Source organism: Lithobates pipiens, unplaced genomic scaffold, assembly GCF_037356315.1.
Source record: "Lithobates pipiens isolate NorthernLeopardFrog02 unplaced genomic scaffold, aLitPip1_a1.2 Scaffold_28, whole genome shotgun sequence".
In the NCBI taxonomy this organism is placed as follows: Eukaryota; Metazoa; Chordata; class Amphibia; order Anura; family Ranidae; genus Lithobates; species Lithobates pipiens.
In genome coordinates this window covers 112825678-112849791 of record NW_027507789.1, presented here as the reverse complement: position 1 = coordinate 112849791, position 24114 = coordinate 112825678, and the positions used below count along the sequence as shown (strand labels likewise).

At 45.6% G+C, this 24114-nt stretch overlaps 1 protein-coding gene across 7 annotated transcripts in view; it reads right to left on the bottom strand.

Annotated features, from left to right (window-relative positions):
• Nucleotides 1–24114, bottom strand: part of DHX58 (DExH-box helicase 58) — a 208346-nt gene that overhangs the window by 79840 nt on the left and 104392 nt on the right. For all 7 annotated transcript variants that reach the window (XM_077459543.1, XM_077459549.1, XM_077459546.1 and 4 more), the window contains one exon: nucleotides 13907–14068. In XM_077459543.1, coding sequence (XP_077315669.1) covers nucleotides 13907–14068 — 162 coding nt within the window. The remainder of the gene's footprint in view (nucleotides 1–13906; nucleotides 14069–24114) is intronic.

Genomic DNA, 24114 nt, shown 5'->3' with positions numbered 1-24114 from the left:
TCTGTAATACATTTTTTTTTATATATTATTTATCTTGTCTGTTATTAGTACCGAGATAGTCCATCACTTTTTTTGAGTCTGAGATTAGAATTATAGCCAGCTTCAGCAACTGTTCAATTTTCCCACCTTCATTCCTCATCTTTATATATGAATTTGGATGATGGTACTTTTGTTAATTTTTGAATAATAAAAAATTATATAGGAGGCTATACTCTAAATCTAAGCGACCTAAAACATGACCTGTTGAGGGTACCTGAAGACTGAATTTTGAAACCACTGTTCTATTCTATATGTTTATAGAATATAGCTATATACTATATGTAATTATATGTGTATTAATATATTATAACAGCAGCCCCAACCTATTTGGCACGAGGGACCAGTTTTGTTGTAGGCAATTTTTTCAGGGAGGGTTCATGGAATGAGTCCTTGGCCCCTCTTCACATCACAACTCCTCCTTTACAGCACAGCCCCCCCTTTATATTAGTGTCCACAGCCTCCTTTACATTACAGTTCCCCCTTTAAAGCAGTCCCACAGTGTTCTCAGTTGCCCCTCACATCACAGATCGCAGCCCATTAAAGGGGACTGCACTGTAAAGGGGCACTGTGATATAAAGGGGACTGCACTGTAGAGAGGCACTGTAATGATTAATGATCCTCTTCCTGCCTCTGTTCTGCCTCAAGTGCCCTGTCCATTATTCCATGCAGCGTATGCTCCAACAGGTGGAGAAGAGGTACAGTGTCACTGATGCATGCACTGTCACTGCTCACCATCCTTGTGGCCTCCTCAAACGGTGACAGGACAGTGCATGCATCCCTGATCATGCCCCACTGGCGTGGTGAGAAAAAACCGAGCTCCCCTGACCCTGTCCTGGTGCACAGGTACTCATTGATGGCCCTCTGCTGTGTGTGCAGCCGCTGCAGCATGGCCAACGTTAAGTTCCACCTGGTGGGCATGTCACATAAAAGGCGGTTCTTGGGCAGGTTCAACTCCTTTTGGAGCTCAGCCAGCTGAGCACAGGCATTAAATGATCGGCGGAAATGCACACAGACTTTCCTGGCCTGCTTCAGGACATTCTGTAAGCCCGGATACCTGCCCAAGAACCGCTGCACCACCAGGTTAAGGACGTGAGCCACACAGGGCACATGGGTCAGTTGTCCCTGTCGGAGGGCGGAGAGGAAGTTGGTGCCATTGTCGCAAACCACCATTCCTGGCTTAAGCTGGCGTGGCATCAACCACCTCTCGGCCTGCCCCTGCAGAGCTGACAAAATATCTGCCCCAGTGTGGCTCCTGTCCCCCAAACAAACCAGTGCAAGCATGGCATGGCATTGTTTTGCCTGTGTACTTGCGTAGCCCCTTCAACGCTTACGGAGCACCTCTGGTTCTGAGGACAGAGCACTGGAAGAGGCCACGGAGGAAGAAGAAGAGGAGGGGGTGGAGCAGAGAGGTGTGTCACAACCAGTAGTAGCATTTTGGAGGTGTTGTGGCGGGAACAACCTCCAACACTACTGCACCTTGTCCTGCATCCTTCCCAGCTGCCAGAAGAGTGACCCAATGGGCCGTGAAAGACAGGTAACGTCCCTGTCCATGCCTGCTGGACCATGAGTCAGCGGTAATATGCACCTTACCACTGACTGCCCTGTCCAGCGAGGCAAGGACATTGCCTTCCACATGCCGGTAGAGAGCTGGAATCGCCTTCCGTGATAAAAAGTGGCGTTTGGGGACCTGCCACTGAGGAACCGCACATTGTACAAACTCACGGAAGGGGGCTGAGTCTACCAACTGAAAAGGCAGCAGTTGAAATGCTAGAAATTTATCCAAGCTAGCATTCAACCGCTGGGCATGTGGATGGCTGGGAGTGAACTTCTTTCGACGGTCCAGCAGCTGGGGCAGGGAAATTGGCCTGCTACAATCGGACATGGGTGTACTACTAGCAGAGTGCCCGGAAGCACTTGGCTGTGACACACCTAATTCTACACCTTCATTCCTCTCAGAGCAGGTTTCAGAGAGGACTGAAGGTCTAGTGGGGTTGGAGATCCCAGCTGATGAGGAGCAAGGAGAGGCCCGCTTTGTTCTTTGGTGTGGGTCTTTGAGGTACGCTTGCCAACGAGCTGCATGGCAGGTCAACATATGTCTGGTCAAGCATGTGGTGCCCAAGCGGCTGATGTTTTGGCCACGCGAGATACGCTTGAGACATATGTTGCAAATAGCAGCGGTGCGATCTGATGCACTCATCTCAAAAAAGGCCCACACCAAAGAACTTTTAGAATAACGCGCAGAGGCAGCGCCCTGCACAGGCGGAGCTCTGCGGTGTGATTCAGTCGGTGTGCTGCCCCTAAGCTGGCCCCCAGAGGGCATCCTGCCTCGTTGGACATGTGCCTCCTCCTCTCTCCTACCAGGCACCCACGTGGAGTCAGTGCCCTCATCATCCCCTCCCTCTTCATCGCTTGAGCAAACCTGGCAGTATGCTGCAGCTTGTGGAACATGACTGCCAGATTGCTGTCCTTCTTTAGCATCCCCTCTCTCTGCGCTCATGCTACTGCCTTCCTCTAGCTGAGTATCATCATCAGAGCCTACAAAACACTGGGCATCCTCCTGGAGCATGTACCCAACACTGTTCTCAAAGAGTTCAGGGGACTCCTCAGGAGGATGTGGTGGGTCTAGGGAAGGAGTCACTGATGATGACATTGAGACGAGGGAAGACGATGCATTGGCAGCTGCTTTGCTAGTACCATGAGCCTGGGTGAGAGAGGATGAGGAGGATGAAGAGAGCTTGGTCATCCACTCTACCAAGTCTTTGGCATGATGCGGCTCAACACGTCCAGCTGCCGAAAAGAAGGACAAGCGTGTCCCATGGCCACGTGCTGATGATGACGATGCACCACGTCCACGACCAGCACTGTTGTCTCTAGACACAGAGCCTGCTTGCCCTCTTTTATTGACTCGTGCCTGTCTGCCTCTCCTTGTTGGTCTTCCATACATGGTAATGGCCTGAAGGGAGATGGGAAAACCAGCAATTGGGTAGTGTATATTGTGCTGGAGGCACACAACACCCACTAACTCCTGCAGATGCCTTTATTATAAAACAGGAATTAAAGGGTAGATACTGGTGTATACTGTGTTGCGCTGGAGGCACACAACACCAACTAACTGCTGCAGATGGCTCAATTAGAGAAGAGCTATATAGGTGGATAATGGTGTATACTGCGGTCAGGGCACGCAGACAACACCCACAATCTCCTACAGCTGACTGAAAGCTCTATTACAGAAGAGCAATATAGCTAGCTATATAGGTGAATATAATGGTGTATAGTGTGGTCAGGGCACGCAGACAACACGCACAATCTCCTACAACTCACTGCAAGCTCTATTACAGAAGAGCAATATAGCTAGCTATATAGGTGGATATAATGGTGTATAGTGCGGTCAGGGCATGTAGACAACACGCACAATCTCCTACAACTGACTGCAAGCTCTATTACAGAAGAGCAATATAGCTAGCTATATAGGTGGATATAATGGTGTATACTGCGCTCAGGGCACGCAGACAACACCCACAAACTCCTGCAGATTGCTAAAAGCTCAATTACAGAAGAGCAAGAAAGCTAAATCGGCCGATAACAAACGGTGTATACTGTGTTGAAGGTGCACAGAGAACACCCACTAACTCCTACAGACGCCAACACACTACACAGGGCCGCCGCGCTGGCGGCCTTATATAGTGCGGGGCATGTACTACACAGCTTGAGCTATGATTGGCCACAGGCATCCTGCCTGTGGCCAATCATGGCTCTCCTCGCTGCCTGCGCAGTGATTGGCCAAGCATGCGGGGTCACAGTGCATGCTTGGCCAATCATGAGCCAGCAATGCACTGCGATGACGCAGTGCATTGTGGGCCGTGAGCGCCACACGAATTTGGCACGAATGGCCCATAACGTTCGGTATTCACCGAAAAGGGCGAACAGCCGATGTTCGAGTCGAACGTATGTTCGACTCGAACACGAAGCCCATCCCTATATAGGACCAGAGGAACACCAGTAATTGGGGTAGCTTCAGGTGTACACTGTGCAGGTGGCATAATACACCGTCTGTAACTTCTACAGCTGCCTGTGGTATAGGACCAGAAGAACACCAGCAATTGGGGTAGCTTCAGGTGTAGTGATGGACAAACTTCCGACGGGACGTTTCGTGAACGCAGACCGTGAACACGGCCGATAGTTCGGGAACCGTAACTTGTTGTGCAAACATAGTCCCACCACATGGTCAATGACATAACACATGTATGAGGTGAATCTGGGATCGACAACTACAAGCATTCTTTTTTTATATGTGAAATTGTGACAATTCAGGACTGTGGAGCGCATGAAGGCAATGGAGGAGAGGGAAGGTCAGGGTAGGCAAAGAAGAGGGTGCAGGAGATGATCACCAGCAGCGTGACATACAGCAATGACACCAGCACCGTGATATACAGCACTGACACCAGCACCGTGATATACAGCACTGACATCAGCAGCGTGACATACAGCAATGACACCTGCACCGTGATAGAGTGATCTGACACCAGCACCATGATAGAGAGCACTGACATCAGCAGCGTGACATAAAGCACTGACACCAGCACCGTGATATACAGCACTGACACCAGCACAGTGATAGAGAGCACTGACATCAGCAGCGTGACATACAGCATTGACACCTGCACCGTGATAGAGTGATCTGACACCAGCACCATGATAGAGAGCACTGACATCAGCAGCGTGACATAAAGCACTGACACCAGCACCGTGATATACAGCACTGACACCAGCACCGTGATAGAGAGCCCTGACATCAGCAGCGTGACATACAGCATTGACATTTGCACCGTGATAGAGTGATCTGACACCAGCACCGTGATAGAGAGCACTGACATCAGCAGCGTGACATAAAGCACTGACACCAGCACCGTGATATACAGCACTGACACCTGCACCGTAAGCAGCCCCAGGAGGAAGTCAGCATAGCACAGGGATGGTGGGAGCCCCTCATAATGAGCATAGCACAGGGATGGTGTGAGCCCCTCATAATATGCACAGCAGAGGTACAGCCACAGGAGGAAGTCAGCACAGCACATGGATGGTGGGAGCGCCTCATAATGAGCATAGCACAGGGATGGTGGGAGCCCCTCATAATATGCACACCAGAGGTACAACCCCAGGAGGAAGTCAGCACAGCACAGGGATGGTGGGAGCCCCTCATAATAAGCAGCCCCAGGAGGAAGTCAGCACAGCACAGGGATGGTGGGAGCCCCTCATAATAAGCAGCCCCAGGAGGAAGTCAGCATAGCACAGGGATTGTGGGAGCCCCTCATAATAAGCAGCCCCAGGAGGAAGTCAGCACAGCACAGGGATGGTGAACTTTACAAACCTACAGTTCATATTTGCAGCCACAAAATAATTACTAGTTGTGCACACATAGTCCCACCACATGGCCAATGACATAACATATGTATGAGGTGAGGATCGACAACTACAAGCATTCTTTTATTATATGTGAAATTCTGACAATTCAGGACTCTTGAGACAATGGAGGCGAGTGAAGGTCAGGGTAGGCAAAGAAGAGGGTGCAGGAGATGATCACCAGCACCAGCACCATGATATAGAGCACTGACACCTGCACCGTGATAGAGAGCACTGACATCAGCAGCGTGAGATAAAGCACTGGCACCAGCACCGTGATATACCAGTCCTTAAGGATTAGCAGACTGTAGCTCACTCAACCCTATATACTGTAGTACCCTAGACCTTACCAGTCCTTATAAGGACCTTTGTGGAACTAGTAGGTTGTGAATGATTAGCAGACTGTACCTCAGTCCTTATACTGATAAAGGACTACTGCAGCAGAAGGGCAGCAGTCAGCAGTAGTGCACCTCAACCCTATATAAATTGTGGACCTATACCAGTCCTTAAGGAATAGCAGACTGTACCTCACTCAACCCTATGTACTGTAGTACCCTAGACCTTACCAGTCCTTATAAGGACCTTTGTGGAACAAGTAGGTTGTGAATGATTAGCAGACTGTACCTCAGTCCCTATAGTATAATATTATTTCTATATTTGGAAGAAAGAATATTATACGTGTACAAGCCTATTACCATACCAGTCCTGAAAAGAACCTTTGTGGACCTAATAGTAACAGCTACTGATTAAACTGACTGTCCCGCTGCCTGTCCCTATTTAAACTGACAAAACAGAGGCTGCTGGAACAATAACTGGAATAGCACTTTTGTGGACCTAATAGTAACAGCTAATGATTAAACTGACTGTCCCTGCAGCACACAGCATCCTGTCCCTTTCTCTACACTGACAAAAGACACTCAGGCTGCTGCAACAATCACTAGCACAGCACTGCCTCAAACCTATATCCTGAACTACACCTAACACCTATACCATGATACCAGTCCTTAACCAGTTGCCGACCGCCGCACGCCGATGTACGTCGGTACAATGGCACGGGCAGGCATAAGGACATACATGTACGTCCCTTGCCTCCCGCGGGTCGGGGGCCCGATCGGGCCCCCGCCCGGTGCCTGCGGCGGTCGGAATTCGTACGGGAGCGATCCCGGACGAGGGGACGGCCATTCATTCATGGCCACCCCCTCGCGATCGCTCCCGACGAATAGAAATCCCCGGTGACATCACTTCCTCTCCTGTAATGTAAACACAGGAGAGGAAGTGATGTATTCTCTCCTCCGTGTCGGTATTTTTCGTTCCGACACGGAGGAGAACGGATCAGTAAGTTGCACCAACACTCACACACACAGTAGAACATGCCAGGCACACTCACACCCCCCCTTTACCCCCCGATCACCCCCCCAATTACCCCTGCCCCCCAGTCACAGTGACACCAATGTCATTTTTTTTTTTTTTTTTTTTTTTTTTTGCATTGGTGTCATTTGTGACTGTAATAACTGTTAGGGCAGTTAGAGTTAGCCCCCTTTAGTTCTAATGTACCCCCCTAACCCCCCCAATAAAGGTTTAACCCCGTGATCACCCCCCGTCGCCAGTGTCACTAAGGCTGGGTTCACATTGCAGCGGTTTATGAGAACGAATGTGATTCGCACCGCACTGCAGTGCAAATCACATCCGATCTCTGTGCGATTCGAGTTCAGCCATTCGCACCCGCCGCACCCGCCGCAAATTCGCACGGGACCCTTTTTTTGGCCCGCAGCAGAATCGGATCGCATGGGTGTTCACACCATGCGATCCGAGTTTGCAGATCGCACTGCGATATGCGAACTGATCTGGGGGTGTCAGTAACATTTCACTGACACTCCCAGCAGTTCGCATAGGGCAGTGTGAACTGCCGCCGGGAGGCATGCGATGCGGGAACCCGCCGCGGATTCGCGGCGTTTCCGCATCGCTCCAGTGTGAACCCAGCCTAATAAGCGATCATTTTTCTGATCGCCGTATTAGTGTCACAGGTGACGCTAGTTAGGCAGGTAGGTATTTAGGTTCGCCGCAGCTTTTTATAGCGCCAGGGACCCCCATATACTACCGCATAAAGCCCCCTGATTGCCCACTAGTTAACCCTTTCACCAGTGATCACCATATAACTGTTACAGGTGACGCTGGTTGGTTAGTTATTTTTTTATAGTTTCAGGGCACCCGCCATTTATTACCTAATAAAGGTTTAACCCCCTGATCACCCGGCGGGTGTCATTTGTGACTAATAACTGTTAGGGCAGTTAGGGTTAGCCCCCTTTAGTTATAAGGTACCCCCCTAACCCCCCCAATAAAGGTTTAACCCCGTGATCACCCCCCGTCGCCAGTGTCACTAAGGCTGGGTTCACATTGCAGCGGTTTATGAGAACGGATGTGATTCGCACCGCACTGCAGTGCAAATCACATCCGATCTCTGTGCGATTCGAGTTCAGCCATTCGCCGCACCCGCCGCACCCGCCGCAAATTCGCACGGGACCCTTTTTTTGGCCCGCAGCAGAATCGGATCGCATGGGTGTTCACACCATGCGATCCGAGTTTGCAGATCGCACTGCGATATGCGAACTGATCTGGGGGTGTCAGTAACATTTCACTGACACTCCCAGCAGTTCGCATAGGGCAGTGTGAACTGCCGCCGGGAGGCATGCGATGTGGGAACCCGCCGCGCATTCGTGGCGTTCCCGCATCGCTCCAGTGTGAACCCAGCCTAATAAGCGATCGTTTTTCTGATCGCTGTATTAGTGTCACAGGTGACGCTAGTTAGGCAGGTAGGTATTTAGGTTCGCTGCAGCTTTTTATAGCGCCAGGGACCCCCATATACTACCGCATAAAGCCCCCTGATTGCCCCCTAGTTAACCCTTTCACCAGTGATCACCATATAACTGTTACAGGTGACGCTGGTTGGTTAGTTATTTTTTTATAGTTTCAGGGCACCCGCCATTTATTACCTAGTCTCACTAGTGTACCCCTAAATTTAGGGGTGTCTACTTTCCAAAATGGGGTCATTTGGGGGGGGTTTGTGCCATCTTGGCATTTTATGGCCTTCAAAACTGTAACGCCCTTAGAAAGCCTGAAGGCGGTGCTTGGTTTTCGGGGCCCCGTACGCGGCTAGGCTCCCAAAAAGTCCCACATATGTGGTATCCCCATACTCAGGAGAAGCAGCAGAATTTATTTTGGGGTGTCATTTCACATATGCCCATGGCATGCGTGAGCAATATATCATTTAGTGACAACTTTGTGAAAAAAAAAAAAAAAAAAAAAAAGTTTGTAATTTTCCCGCAACTTGTGGCAAAATATAAAATATTCCATGGACTCAACATGCCTCTCAGCAAATAGCTTGGGGTGTCTACTTTCTAAAATGGGGTCATTTGTGGGGGTTTTGTGCCATCTTGGCATTTTATGGCCTTCAAAACTGTAATAGGTAGTGAGGAGTGAAATCAAAAAATTACGCCCTTAGAAAGCCTGAAGGCGGTGCTTGGTTTTCGGGGCCCCGTACGCGGCTAGGCTCCCAAAAAGTCCCACATATGTGGTATCCCCGTACTCAGGAGAAGCAGCAGAATTTATTTTGGGGTGTCATTTCACATATGCCCATGGCATGCATGAGCAATATATCATTTAGTGACAACTTTGTTAAAAAAAAAAAAAAAAAAAAAAAGTTTGTAATTTTCCCGCAACTTGTGGCAAAATATAAAATATTCCATGAACTCAACATGCCTCTCAGCAAATAGCTTGGGGTGTCTACTTTCTAAAATGGGGTCATTTGTGGGGGTTTTGTGCCATCTTGGCATTTTATGGCCTTCAAAACTGTAATAGGTAGTGAGAAGTGAACTCAAAAATTTACGCCCTTAGAAAGCCTGAAGGCGGTGCTTGGTTTTCGGGGCCCCGTACGCGGCTAGGCTCCCAAAAAGTCCCACATATGTGGTATCCCCATACTCAGGAGAAGCAGCAGAATTTATTTTGGGGTGTCATTTCACATACGCCCATAGCATGTGTGAGCAATATATCATTTAGTGACAACTTTGTGTAAAAAAAAAAAAAAATTTTTTTTTTTGTCATTATTCAATCGCTTGAGGCAAAAAAATAAAATATTCAATGGGCTCAACATGCCTCTTATCAATTTCCTTAGGGGGTCTACTTTCCAAAATGGGGTCATTTGGGGGGGTTTTGTACTGCCCTGCCATTTTAGCACCTCAAGAAATGAGATAGGCAGTCGTAAACTAAAAGCTGCGTAAATTCCAGAAAACGTACCTTAGTTTGTAGATGTGACAACTTTTGCGCAAACCAATAAATATACAATTATTGACTTTTTTTTTACCAAAGACATGTGGCTGAATACATTTTGGCCTAAATGTATGACTAAAATTGAGTTTATTGGATTTTTCTAATAACAAAAAGTAGAAAATATCATTTTTTTTCAAAATTTGCGGTCTTTTTACGTTTATATCGCAAAAAATAAAAATCGCAGAGGCAATCAAATACCATCAAAAGAAAGCTCTATTTGTGGGAAGAAAAGGACGCAAATTTTGTTTGGGTACAACATTGCATGACCGCGCAATTACCAGTTAAAGCAGCGCAGTGCCAAAGTGTAAAAAGACCTCTGGTCATTTACCAGCAAAATGGTCCGGTCTGAAAGTGGTTAAAAGAACTTTTGTGGACCTAATAGCTAGCGATTTGGGTCACTGAAGTCTCTCCCTGCTCCACACAGCAACCTCTCCCTATAGTGACAGTAGAAAGAATGTAAAATGGCCGCCGGATCGGGTCTATTTATAAGTTAGGGGGAATGTCCAAGTGTCCATGTGCTGTAATGTCTCAATTCGCTGTGCTGTACCCCATGATGGATGTGTCATCATAGGTCAAAGTTCTTTTACACAGTAAACACGGAAGTCCGCCGGGCGAACGGCGGCAATAGTCCGCCGATCAGGCGGATGGCGAACAGCCGAAATTCGCCGTGAAACGACCGCCGGGCGAACCGTTCAGCCATCCCTATTCAGGTGTACACTGTGCAGGTGGCACAATACACCGACTGTAATTGCAATAGCTTAAAAGGAAATTCAGACACTGTCTCTCCGTCTATCTCTCTCTCTCTCTGTTAGTGACGCAACACACTACGCAAGGCCACCACGCAGGCGGCCTTATATAGTGTGAGGCGTGTACTAAACGCTCTGAGCCCTAATTGGCCACAGGCATCCTGCCTGTGGCCAATTATGGCTCTCTTCCCTGACGGGGCTGTGATTGGCCAAGCATGCAGGTCATAGTGCGTGCTTGGCCAATCATCAGACAGCAATGCACCGCGATGCCGCAGTGAATTATGGGCTGTGAGCGCCACTCAAATTTGGCGCGAATGGCCCATAATGTTTTGATTTTGCCAAACGAGCAAACAGCCAGTGTTCGAGTCGAACATGGGTTTGACTCGAACACTCAGCTCATCACTACTGGTGACCCCCACAATAGGGATAAAACTTTTTTCTGGAAGGGTATTTAACAAGACACGTGGCCACAATTAGAAGAAAAGAAGTTTAACCTTAAACTATGTAGAGGGTTCTTTACTGTAAGAGTGGCAAAGATGTGGAATTCCCTTCCACAGGTGGTGGTCTCAGCGGGGAGCATTGATAGTTTCAAAAAACGATTAGATAAGCACCTAAATGACCACAAGATGAAGGGATATACAATATAATACTGACCTATAATCACACACATGGCTTAATGGACTTGTGTGTTTTTTCAACCTTACCTACTAGGTAACTATATATCACAGTGCCCCGTTACATTACAGTTCCCTTAGCAATTACAGCCCCCATCACAGTTTCCCGTGCAGTATTGGCCCCCTTTTTTTCTTTTACATCACAGTGTCCCCTTTCAATCTCTGCCTTCCCTGCACAGCCCTACCTTTGGCAGGGCAGAGGCAGTTATTAGGCTGTGTGTCCTCTCCCGGGTCTCCCACCTTCTGAATATGTCATCTATAAGCAGGGCAGGGGGTAGGAGGAGCTCAAGATCTGGACGGAGGGTGGGAGCTGCCCAACCTATCATTTAACAAGATGGTAATTACCCGCTTGTTAATAAGAAAAGATTCCCGCTCTCTGTCCTGATCTGCAGCTCCTCCCTACCCCTGCCCTGCTGATAGGATGACATTATCAGCAGGGAGGGAGACCTATGATAAGATACACAGGCTGCTCAGCGGCATGGCTGTGGTCCAGACAGGACTGTCACAGACGAGGTCACCACTAACCTCCTGCTGTGTGGCCCGGTCATCGACAGGCTACAAACCAATACCAGTTCGTGGTCTGTGACAGTTATCAACAGACCACTGACCAATACCAATCCGCAGACTAGGGGTGAGGGACCCCTGTATTACAGTATTGGTAATTTTGGACTGTCCTAAACAGAAGCTGAAAGTCTTTCTATTATTCTTACTATGAATTAGATAACATAATCAACATCTACAACTTTTCTGTCCCAAAAGTGTTAACTGATGAGTAGAGGTTTTTACTTCAGCCACAGGGAGTTCCAAATGTCATTATTCACCATACAATAGACATGTGCAATTTGTTTCCTTATGAATCAAAATTTGGTCAAAATTTTCTTTATTTGAATATTTGGATCTCTAAATAACAATAGTAATGAATTTCAACAAATCCCAAATAAATTATAATGAAACAACAAAATGTATATGTTTCATTCTGATATGAAACAATGTAACAGCATAACAAATAATCCAAATTGATTAGATCCATTTCGTTTTCGTTTATGTTGCATTAACATTTTTGATTATTATAAAAAATGCACTACATATGAAACAAACATATTGCAATAAATACAAAGTATAAAAGTGAAATAAGATGATGGTTCTTACTTATTGTGTTTGGGTGTGATGGAGGTGGATCCATCAATCTCCAAATCATAACATAACAAATGAATCTGAAATAAATTTTGTTCCATTCGTTATGTTGTAATATGAAAATTCTGATCCACCTTCATCGAACCCAAACACAGTGCATAAGTGATCTCCTGAAATAATGAATTATTACATTGTTTATTATATAGTTACATAGTTAGTCAGGTTGAAAAAATACACAAGTCCATCTAGTTGAACCAATAAAAGGGGAACAAAAACAAGCATACAATGCCATATACACAATCCTATACACACAGTTGATCCAGAGGAAGGTAAAAAATTCCAGCAAAACATGATCAAATTTGCTCCAGCAGGGGGAAAAATTCCTTCCTGGTCCCCCAAGAGGCAATCGGATATTCCTTGGATTAATTTACCTTTCGGTTTTTTATAATGCTCTATTTTAGGCCCAATGATGTAATTCCCGGGTCTTTGTACTTCTCTATGCAATGTAGGCAGATTATGGCTGGTAGAAGGCACCAGCAGGGTGCTGTGCAAAGCTTTCTGAAAACATCACAGCACCCTGCCTCAATATTTCTTTTGAGGTCTAAGGCTAGATTCACACCTATGCATTTTTAGTGCTTTTTGCATTTTGCAGATTTTCATTGCCGTCCATTTAACATGGTTTCCTATGGGACACATTCTGTAGTGCAAATCTGCAAGATGCAAAGAGCATTAAAAATGCATAGGTGTGAATTTAGCCTTAAGCGGAGTTCCAGCCTGGGTAAAAAAAAAATTGAAAGTCAGCAGCTATAAATACTGTAGCTGCTGACTTTTACTATAAGGACACTTACTTGTCCAGGGAGCCCGCAATGTTGGCACCCAAAGTCAATCCATCCATCAGCTTTGGGTGCAGGCGCAAGCATCCTTACTAAGAAAAACCCTGTTTCCTCCTGCACATGCGTGAGTCACGTGGCGCTTTGTGAATGGCCCGTCATCTTCTGGGACACACACAGGTCACAGAAGGCAACAGGGGGAGGACACAAAAAAAACCACGGAAGTGACGTACCTCGCAGTGGCGCCATGGGACGGAGGTTTTGAAGAAAACATACCAAAAAATTATGAGAAAAAAGAAGTAAAATACAGTATCCAAAAGCGAGGTGGGGTGTGCTTATGTTTTAAAAGGAGTTACATTTTTGCCTGGAACTCTGCTTTAACTCTGATGCAAGCAGTGGGCTGGCTCTTAGGAGAAGTTACATAAATATCAAAATACCTGTTCCAAGTTAGGCTGTATTTGCACATAGATCACTCTGTGGTTCTGAGCTTTCATGACTGAAAGAACTAAAACCCAGTGAACGAAAGGGGTGGGCCAGGGTTAGTAAGGCTGGAGATGAAAGGGCCAGATACTGTATGTCCTCCAGCCAGGAAATGAGGTCTGGGATAATCTGCTCTTATGGATGTAGGAGACAGTCTTTCTGAAGCCCCATAGCATAGTGTAGAGCAGCATTCCATTTCTCGCCATCTACATGTAATGTACTTTTTGTTTTGGATTGGAATACATAGATGGAAACAGGGATTTCTGGTATTTTCACTCACCTTTTTATTATATTCCCTCTCTGGTAAATTTTGCACATGCTCAATAGCCCTTTTCATCAGATCCTCCAAGAATTCATTGGTCCTCTCTCTTCGGCTCTCCTTTCCTCCAGATTTGGCCAGAAATGAATAACAACTGTCCTCAGCCCGAGCTCTGCCTCTAGCCTAAAGAAAGGTACAGTAGTATTATACCCAAAATGCATCATTTGCTGCACCTTTAGAGAAAAAAACATGAATCTTCCGTTGCCGTATTCCCATTCTGCGTGGATAATTTCTGACTGAGCACATATTGTAAAAATGCCTAAGCATGGGTTATCAAATACTCCATAGATGCAAACACATAGATAATTGGAGTTATATGCAAATCTCAGGTTTTCCTGTAATAGCTGACCCTGCCTCTACCTACTTGTTGATCCCCTTAATTGTTTTTTAATGTTAAGGGGGCCTCAATGGCTTGGGACTTAGGAAATAGGAAAGGGTGGGACAAAGATCAAGTTTTACAAGAAAAAGTTTGGTTACCTATATTTCTGCATCTACTGATCATTTTGACATGCGTTTTCACTTGAGGTGGTAGTAAACTTTTTTTACCTACATTTTTTTTTACCTACATATCTCCTAAACCTGCACAGTTTAGGAGATATTCTAGTGAGCAGCAGACGATGATGTAACTGGTGCATGTGCTCTGAAGGAATGGCATACCATAAGAGCGCTGTGCTGCAGTCGTGACTTCCATGTACATGTGCGAAAGTGACGTCATCGCATCTCAGTCAATCAAGCAGCAGCAGCCCGCAAACCCGAAAGGAAGACCAGGTGAAGACAGATGCCTCTGCAGTGGTGATAGTCGTTTCAAGGTAAGTCTTTCATAATGAGCTAATATGCGATGCATACTAGCACATTATGCCTTTACCTTGCAGGAGAATATCTTTTTTTTTTTTTTTTTAAGTTTACTACCATTTTCAAAGAAGCACTATCATTAAATCTGTTTTCATGTAATTTAACTCCTCAGGGTACAAGTGCATAAAAAAATTGGTTATTTTTCAAATACAGCTCTGGTCTCTAGCAGTAGGGGCACCACCCCCCAATCCATACGCCCAGCCACTTATCTACATGCAAGGCGCCAGAAGCATGGAATTCAATTTTTTTTTGAAAGCACATGATTAGGGCTCATTAATTGGCTTAAAAAAAGGGTGGGCTCGGGGACCAGAGCACTGCACCCTGAGCCCACCCAGTTGTGTGACAATAGCGAATTAAAAATTTGCCATTGTCTTCCCGACTCTCCTCCCAGCCAATCAGGAAGCAAGTCCTGAGAGTCGACTGGCTGAGAGGAGAAGCAACCATATTGGCTGAGAAGAAGGAAACACAGGGGAAGCTGCCGGAGAGGAGATGCAGGAAGGATCCAAAGCTGCCCACGACCTAGATGGGGTAAGTCCAGAGCTGGTGGGTGGATGAGCAAGCGACAGGGGGGTATCGACCGACCGGGGTTTGTTTTCACTCCCCCCACCCCCCCCCCCCCCCCCACACACACAAAAATGGAGCACAAGCTATTACTGGTAGTGACTGCTCTTAGGCCAGCGCTGCCAATCACAAAACAAAAAAAAAAATCCAACAGTCTACAGTGCTGTGTGCCTATCAGCAGCTGCAATTACACTACAGTGCTGAATGATCTTTCCGTTTTATAAATGAACGATCAGTGCTGTTGGGCTATGTCATACACGATGCAAGTCCAGATTCTGTGGATTGCTCATTGATCACTCAGCACTGCAGCTCTGTGCGATCCATCAGCTGTATAAAGCAAAAAGAAACTGTGCTACGGAAAAACTGCACCGAAGTGCAAAGAGATATCCGAACAAATAGATCTTCTATCAGGAACTATGGGAAGATGCAACTCTACTGTACAACATATTCTACAGTAAAAAGTAAACAAAAAATATAAAGAGTTGTGCTAAACCCGTGTCACGACATAATAGAAGTGTGTGAAAAATTCCCCAAACTTGTGTCATCAAATAGTAACCATAGCAAATAACATAAGTGATCAAACATATGTTTCATAGTTAGTTTCATAGTTAGTAAGGTTGAATAAAGACACCAGTCCATCCAGTTCAACCTGAGTGAGTGTCTACAATAGACCCCATCCCTGTACATTGCACACTCACATTGGTCCCTACCCTCAAGGGGCCCACAATCCAAGGTCCCCATTCATATACTAGGGCCAATTTTGGACAGAAGCCAATTAACCTACCTACATGTCTTTGGATTGTGGGAGGAAACCGGAGTACCCGGAGGAAACCCACGCAGGCACAGGGAGAACATGCAAACTCCAGGCAGGTAGTGTCGTGGTTGGGATTTGAACCAGCGACCCTTCTTACTGCTAGGTGAGAGTGCTAACCACTACACCACTGTGCCGCCCAAATGTATATGTATACTGTAAATTATAATAAACATATATACGTGAAAAATAATCCTCACATAATATTAATTAATATCCAAAAAACAAGTCCATATGAAAGGTAAAAATCCCACAGCCGTGCTACAAATGAAATAAAGTCCATCCGTGAGTAATAACATCTTCATAGATGTGTGCTGTGTCCAATCCACCACAAAAGATGTGAAGATTTACTTCTTACCAGATGTCTATGACCCCCGTTACAGAGGGTCACAGAAAGCCTGCAATAATAGTGAATCTTCTCCCAGATTGCCAATCTCACAGCTCTCTCTATTACACAACCTCCAAATTGTAGGCACACCCCTCTGCACTCTCCAGTCAGCTTATCATTGGCTCAAGCGGTTATCAATATGTAATAGCGGCATGAAAAGACAAAAAGCTCCAATAGTGTAAAACCCACGTTTTTAATATACATAAAAAGAGTAACACTTACAAGCATAGCAAGTTCCAAAACCTGAAGTCTGGTGCATTGGCCGATCCAAACACGGACAAACCCGTCCCTCCCGAACGTCTGTCTACAAACACAAGGTGACGTCAGCACGTCGCTCTGCCCTACGCGTTTTGTAATAGATTACGTCATCAAGGGGCACGGGCGGCACACTGCGTCACCTTCCTTTAAGTGGTTGCCACTTAACCAAGCCTCACTCTGAGCCTACAATCACAATTCAGCCTGCCTAGCTTAATTGCCAGCCATATGAGCGTCCATCCATCTCTGGCGGAACGGCATCAGTAATGGCAGGCAAAATTGCACTGAGCTTGAGACGTTTGACAATCAAGCAACCCTATTGGTTGATAGATTTTTAGAGAATGGTTACAAGTATGAATTTCTCTCTGAGGCAGTGATAATGGCACAAGAAAAAGATAGGTCAGAATTATTGAAGGATTGACAGTGGAGGGGTGGTGATGCTTCATTCAATCCACCATTCATCACTACATTTTCGATTCAGCATCGTAATGTCAAGAAATTGTTACAAAAACACTGGCATTTGTTAACTATTGATCAGGTCCTTGGAACAGTTTTACCCGATAATCCACAGATTATTTTTAAAGGAGCTCCCTCTCTGGGTAGTACCTAGTGTACAAGATCCACCCAAGAAGGACAGATGTTTTTTCCAAAACCTTATGGGGTACTATAGGTGTAAGGACTGTCAGGTATGCACGCTTAATAGGTGCAGAGAAAGAAAGATCTGCAGGTTCAGCTCCACCAGTACTTCAAGATCCTATGAAGTGGAGTCTTTTACTACGAGCTGTTCGGAGGGAGTGGTCTACCTCATACAGTGCCGTGTGGCTTACAGTATGTAGGTAGGAGCAAGAGGGCCCTCCGTGTTAGATTAAATGAACACATAGGTAACATCAGGAGGGGTTTTGATAAACATCCTGTTCTAAGACATTATGATCAGATGCACAACAGAAATCCATTGGACATCTATATATTGGCATAGATAAATATAGACCCCATTGGAGGGGTGGATCACTTGTCAGAGAGATTTCAAAATTAGAAATGGCCTGGATACATAGACTTAAGACCTATGCGCCCTTTGGCCTCAATGTCGATACAGATGTGAACACCTTCATTAATAACTTGTGAGGGCGCTCGTCTCTGTATGTAAAGTAGATAATGATGTAGGTGAAATTGACCCTTCAGAGAGTTAGGAGAAAATCCCTGTTTACTAGGGTTAGTGTATTTTGATTTTCATGAGGACATCCCCTTTTATCTTTAAATTTTAATTTCAATTTCTTTTTTGTTGTTCCTTTATATATAAAAATGTATGTCAATTTGATGTTTCAATAATGAGTGTCAGGTGAATGTGGGGTATACGATTCTCATGTCATTATAATGTGGCCATAAGGATTGCTATTGACGGTTGAACACTTAGCCTATCGCTTTGAGCCTCATGATGTTCGACTGAAGCAAATTTGAGTTTTGGGAATCATATCATCTAAATTTGAGTAATTTTTGGAATTGCGCATTTTTATTTTAATTTTTTTCACATATTAAATTTCAACTGCTCATGGCCACTAAGAGGTGATGAAGGGGTTATAAATATAGGAAATATTTAAAATAATTTTTGATTGATTAATTAATTAAAACGTTTTTTATTGCATAGTACGCTCTTGGGGAATACATTCTCTTGAGAAGCATCACATAATGTTTTGTTTTTTGCGAATTTGGCGTTTTTCACATCATAAATTAATGGGTCACGAACTGGGGTGTGTATGTGCTGATATTATTTTAATTTTAGGTTAAGAATTTTTGTCCATTGCAATTTGGGCTGATTGTACTGTGTGTGGTGGCGGCTTGGCTCGGCGGTCTGTGCAGGCCTGCCTTTGTACATTGTGTGAATCTGCCATCCTGGTTTTCTGACACATGCCACACCTGGTGAACACAGTGTCCACTTTTATGGTGATGTCCCTTGTTTTTTAACATTTTATGTGTTATTTTATTTTTTAGGAATGTAATTAGCAGGGGTTATACTTGGAGTCCATATCTCCTTCTTGCACCGTGACCGTATTTGTCCGGAGGCATGTTGGACTATATATTTTTACTATATAAATATTTTTATATCGTGTTTACCTCCTTCGGCTGTAGTGTCAGCAGAGGAGGTTATGTCTAGAGTCTATTTTTCCTTCCGGAAGGGATACCGGAAGTTCATCTTCCGGTGGTTTGGTGGATAGAAAGCCTACCAAATATCTCCTTTTGAGTAATTTTTTATTTGTACATGATCTTTATAGGGAGTCTCTCTAGCGAGTTTTTATACCGTAGTGGAGTTCTTCCTTAGTGCGGACTGCCATTACTGATGCCGTTCCACCAGTGATGGATGGACGCTCATATGACTGGCAATCAAGCTAGGCAGGCTGAATCGTGATTGGAGGTTCAGAGCGAGGCTTGGTTATATGGCAACCGCTTAAAGGGAGGTGACGCAGCGCGCCGTCTGTGCCCCTTGATGATGTAATCTATTACGAAACACATAAGGCGGAGCGACACGCTGACGTCACCTCATGTTTATAGACGGACGTTTGGGAGGGATGGGTTTGTCTCCGTGTGTGTATTGGCCGATGCACCGGACTTCAGGCTTTGGAACTTGTATTGCTTGCTATGCTTGTAAGTGTTACTCTTTTTATGTATATTAAAAATGTGGGTTTTACACTTTTGGAGTTTTTTGTCTTTTCATGCCACGATTACATATTGATAACTGCTTGAGCCAATGATAAGCTGACCAGAGAGTGCAGAGGGGTGTGCCTACAATTTGGAGGTTGTGTAATAGAGAGAGCTGCGAGATTGTTTGGCGATCTGGGAGAAGATTCACTATTATTGCAGGCTTTCTGTGACCCTCTGTATCCTCTGGGACTGTGACATCATAATGGGCGGGACATCATCCGGTGATGTCCCTATATAAGTCGCCGCACGCCGCGTCTCTGTCATTGTGACCGGAGACAGCGACAAGGCAACATCTCCTGAAGAGAAGAACAGAAGACGGCGGCGGCAGACCGGGCCACCGCTTGTAAAAGAGCTAAAAGAAGGTTTTTACTTTTTTTTTTACAGGTGAATGGGTAGGGGTACATTGTATCCCATACTCATTCACATAAGGTGGGGGGCCGGGATCCGGGGGCCCCCTTATTAAAGGGGGCTCATGGATTCCAATAACCCTCCCCGCCCGCAGACCCCGACAACCAACGGCCAGGGTTGTCGGGAAGAGGCCCTTGTCCTCATCAACATGGGTCAAGGTGCTTTGGGGTGGGGGGACCGCGCCGCCCCTCCTTCCCCAAGGCACCCCCCCATGTTGAGGGCACGCGGCCTGGTACGGCTCAGAAGGTGGGGGGCTGCTCGCTCATCCCCACCCCCTTTCCTGGCTGGCCGGGTAGCGTGCTCGGATAAGGGTCTGATATGGACCTAGGGGGGGACCCCCACGCTGATTTTTCGGCGTAGGGGTTCCCCTTTAAGTCCATACCAGGTGACGAGGCCAGCGACGACTCCTTCGCTGGCCCCGGCTACCTGGAGACGCGCTCAAAATGAGCGCACTTTCCTCCGCGTGTGTGGGCGAGTCCGTTCATTTCAAAAGTACGGCGGATAGTCCAGCGGACTTAGTACACCGTATTAGTCCGTCGCAAAAGTACCGTGTGTGGGCAAGTAGGTCGTTCGGAAAATCTGGCGGAAAGTCCACCAGACTAAGTCCGCCGGAAAGTCCGCCAGACTAAGTCCGCCGGATAGTCTGCTACGTGTGTACGCGGCATAACACTAACTTTCCTTATAAAGTAACCTTGTTTAATCATAAAAACTAAACTTCTGACTTAGGTCCTATTGCACTAAGAGGAATTCAGCCAGCCACAGCAACCACCACATTCCCTTATGAGTTCTACATATAAACCCAACATGTCACTGCTCAACCTTCTACAGAAACATTGCTGAAGCCCCATTCCCTCTTTTGTTTTTTGAACATGAAATAAACACTTATTTCATAAACTTATCATGATGATGTTCCCATTGGATCAATAAGGAGAAAAGAAAGAGGCGTGCATCAGTATCATTGTTTGGCTCATAGGCCCGTTGCTACCTTTTCTCTCCCTGTACAGATGAGAATAAAAGAATTAGAGTTTATTTACAACAGGTGTATTAGGGTTGGAAGCTTGTTCAATGCAGTGTTGGATTGCCACCTGTCTCACAAGGACAGTCCAGGTTTTGAATCATGTATTCTGTGTTCAGGCAGACTGAAATCCGGACACATTATTCAGGCCATGCTGTAGCTTTCCAATTAACCAAGATCGTCACACACAAATCTGAAACTGCCTGGGAGCTGTAGGCGGCTGTCTGGGGGCAGGTTCGGAATCACTGGGGAGCAGGGCGGGCGATAATGTCAGCAAGAATAATTTGACCACACCCACTGTTCACTAATGCACGTTATACGCACTACTTTACTTGGGGCTTGGTTTGGCTTGAAGAAAAGGTGGTAACCCTAGTGCAGTCCCAACACAAGGCATTATATCCTATTTGTTGCAGTGGTGTGTGCTAAAAAAGTAGGACATGCACTACCTGTGCACTACTGCAGTGCATTGGAAGCCAATACCAGAAATTGATTGGTTTCCAATTTCCTCAATGAATTCTGAATAGTCTCAGAAGTATCTCAAACTGATGTCAAACTAGCACCATGAACATCGAGTTTTCTGCAAGCCCAACCCAACCCAACCCACCTTTATAGTAAATGCCAACCACCCCTGTTTGGACAGCAGCTTGCTTCCCACAGATGCAGTCTAGCTTTACCAACAAATAATTCACCACGGCATGCATATACTCAGGGGCAGGGCCGGTGCTACCACTAGGCAAACTAGGCAGCCGCCTAGGGCGCACTGCTGCCTAGGGGTGCCCGGCCACTGATTTCCCTGTGCATCTGCATGCTCTGCAGGCTGCAGCATGTAACTAACTCAGTCTCAGGCAGCTGCTCCGTCTGACCGGTAGTGTAACTAGAGGCGCAGCACTCGTGCCAGCGCTAGAGGAAGCACAGCCGATGCTTCCTTTATCGCGCCACTTCCTGTCACATGGGCAGGGCAAAGGGGGTGGAGTCAGGGGTGGAGCCAATGGGCGGCAAAATTAGGTTTCGCCTAGGGTGTCAAAAATCCTTGCACCTGCCCTGCTCAGGGGCATATCTGCCATGAGGTAAACAAGGCATTTGCCTTGGGAGGCATTGAGAGGGTGGCACTGCACCCCAGATGACTGCACTATAGCCAAATGGCCACTACCGCACGGTTGTCCAGTTGTGGGAGGGCATCTATTGACACTCTCCCAGAACCGTGCCCGCTGTGGCATCCCTTCTGCCTCCAGATCCTGCTTGCTGTTTTACTACGCTCATCTCCGGCTTCCTGACATTTGGCTTGCCTGACTATCCATTCCTGTTCCTGAACTCTGGCTATGTTTTGACTAAGTTTGTTCTATTTACTTTTATTATTAAACAAGTGTGATTTAACTGTACTTCTGTCTCATCTGATTTCATGGTTTCTGACAGTAGGCGAAGGCCATGAATTCAGAAGATACAGTCAATCCACTTGTTGGTATAATTTTTTTCAGATTGGATCAGCAAGATCACCTCATGGATCAGTTTGCCACGGCGTTACAAACGCTCCTGAGTCACAAGGCTCACTTGGAATCTCCCACTGCGGCTGCTCCGCCAGGCTTTTCCCACGAACCGAAACAAAGTAGGTTTTGTGAGATCTTTGCTTTCTGAGAGAGCCTTGGCCTGGGCAAACCCTCTATGGGAGACACAAAAACCTGTTGTCTTGAGTTACCCTGAGTTTGTGACTTAGTTTAACCACCTCAATACAGTGCACTTACACCCCCTTCCTGACCAGACCAATTTTCAGCTTTCAGCACTCTCACAGTTTGAATGACAATTACTCAGTCATCCAACACTGTATCCATATGAAACTTGCATCCTTTTTTCCACACAAATAGAGCTTTCTTTTAGTGGTATTTAATCACTAGTGGGTTTTTTATTTTTTGTGCTATAAATAAAATAAAACGTAAAGTTTGTGAAAAAAAATGCCTTTTTATTTGTTTCTGTCATAAATTTTTGCTAATTAGTAATTTTTCTTCATAAATTTTGGCCAAAATGTATACTACTACCTATCTTTGGTAAAAATAACCCACATTAGTGTATATTATTTGGTCTTTGTGAAGGTTATAGAGTCTACAATCTATGGTGCCAATCACTGAAAATTGATCACTTCTGATCAGGCCTTCAGTACATCAGGTGTACCTCATTTCTTGAGACACTAACAAGTCAGGAAAGTACAAATACCCCCCAAATGACCCCTTTTTACAAAGTAGACATTCCAAGGTATTAAGTAAGTAGCATGGTGAGTTTTTTTAAGTTGTCATTTATTCCCACAATTCTTTGCAAAATGAAGATTTTTTTTTTTTATTATTTTTTTTTTTTACTGTTTTTTTATTGTCATATTATCAGGTTATTTCTCACACACAGTATATGCATACAACAAATTACACCCCAAAATACATTCTGCTACTCTTCCCGAGTACGGCGATACCACATGTGTGAGACTTTTACACAGCCTGGCCACATACAGAGCACCAACATTGATGTAGTACCTTCAGACGTTCTACGAGCAAAAATGACGCATCTCATTTCTCAACCACCTATTACACTTTTGAAGGCCCTGGAGTACCAGGACAATGGAATTTCCCATAAAATGACCCAATTTTGGAAAGCAAACACCCCAACGTATAATCTGTGAGGCATAATGAGTCTTTTGAATGGTTAATTTTTTTCCAGAAGTTTTTGGAATATGTGGAAAAAAATTAAAACGCATTTATTTTTTTACACAAAATTGTCAATTTATAAGATATTTCTAACACATAGCATGTATATAGCAAAAATTACACCCCAAAATACATTCTGCTACTCTTCCCGAGCATGGCGATACCACATGTGTAGGACTTTTACACAGCCTGGCCACATAGAGAGGCTGAACATTGAAGTAGTACGTTCAGGCATTTTGGGAGCATAAATGACACATCTCATTTCATTCCTACCTATCACACTTTTGAAGGTCCTGGACCACCAGGACAGTGAAATTACCCACAAAATGACCCATTTTGGAAAGCAAACACCCCAACGTATATTCTATGAGACATGGGCTGCAAATAGGTACTCGGGTACTCTGATGGGCTGGAGATAGGTACTCTGATGGCCTGGTGACAGGTACTCTGATGGCCTGGTGACAGGTACTCTGGTGGCCTGGTGACAGGTACTCGGGTACT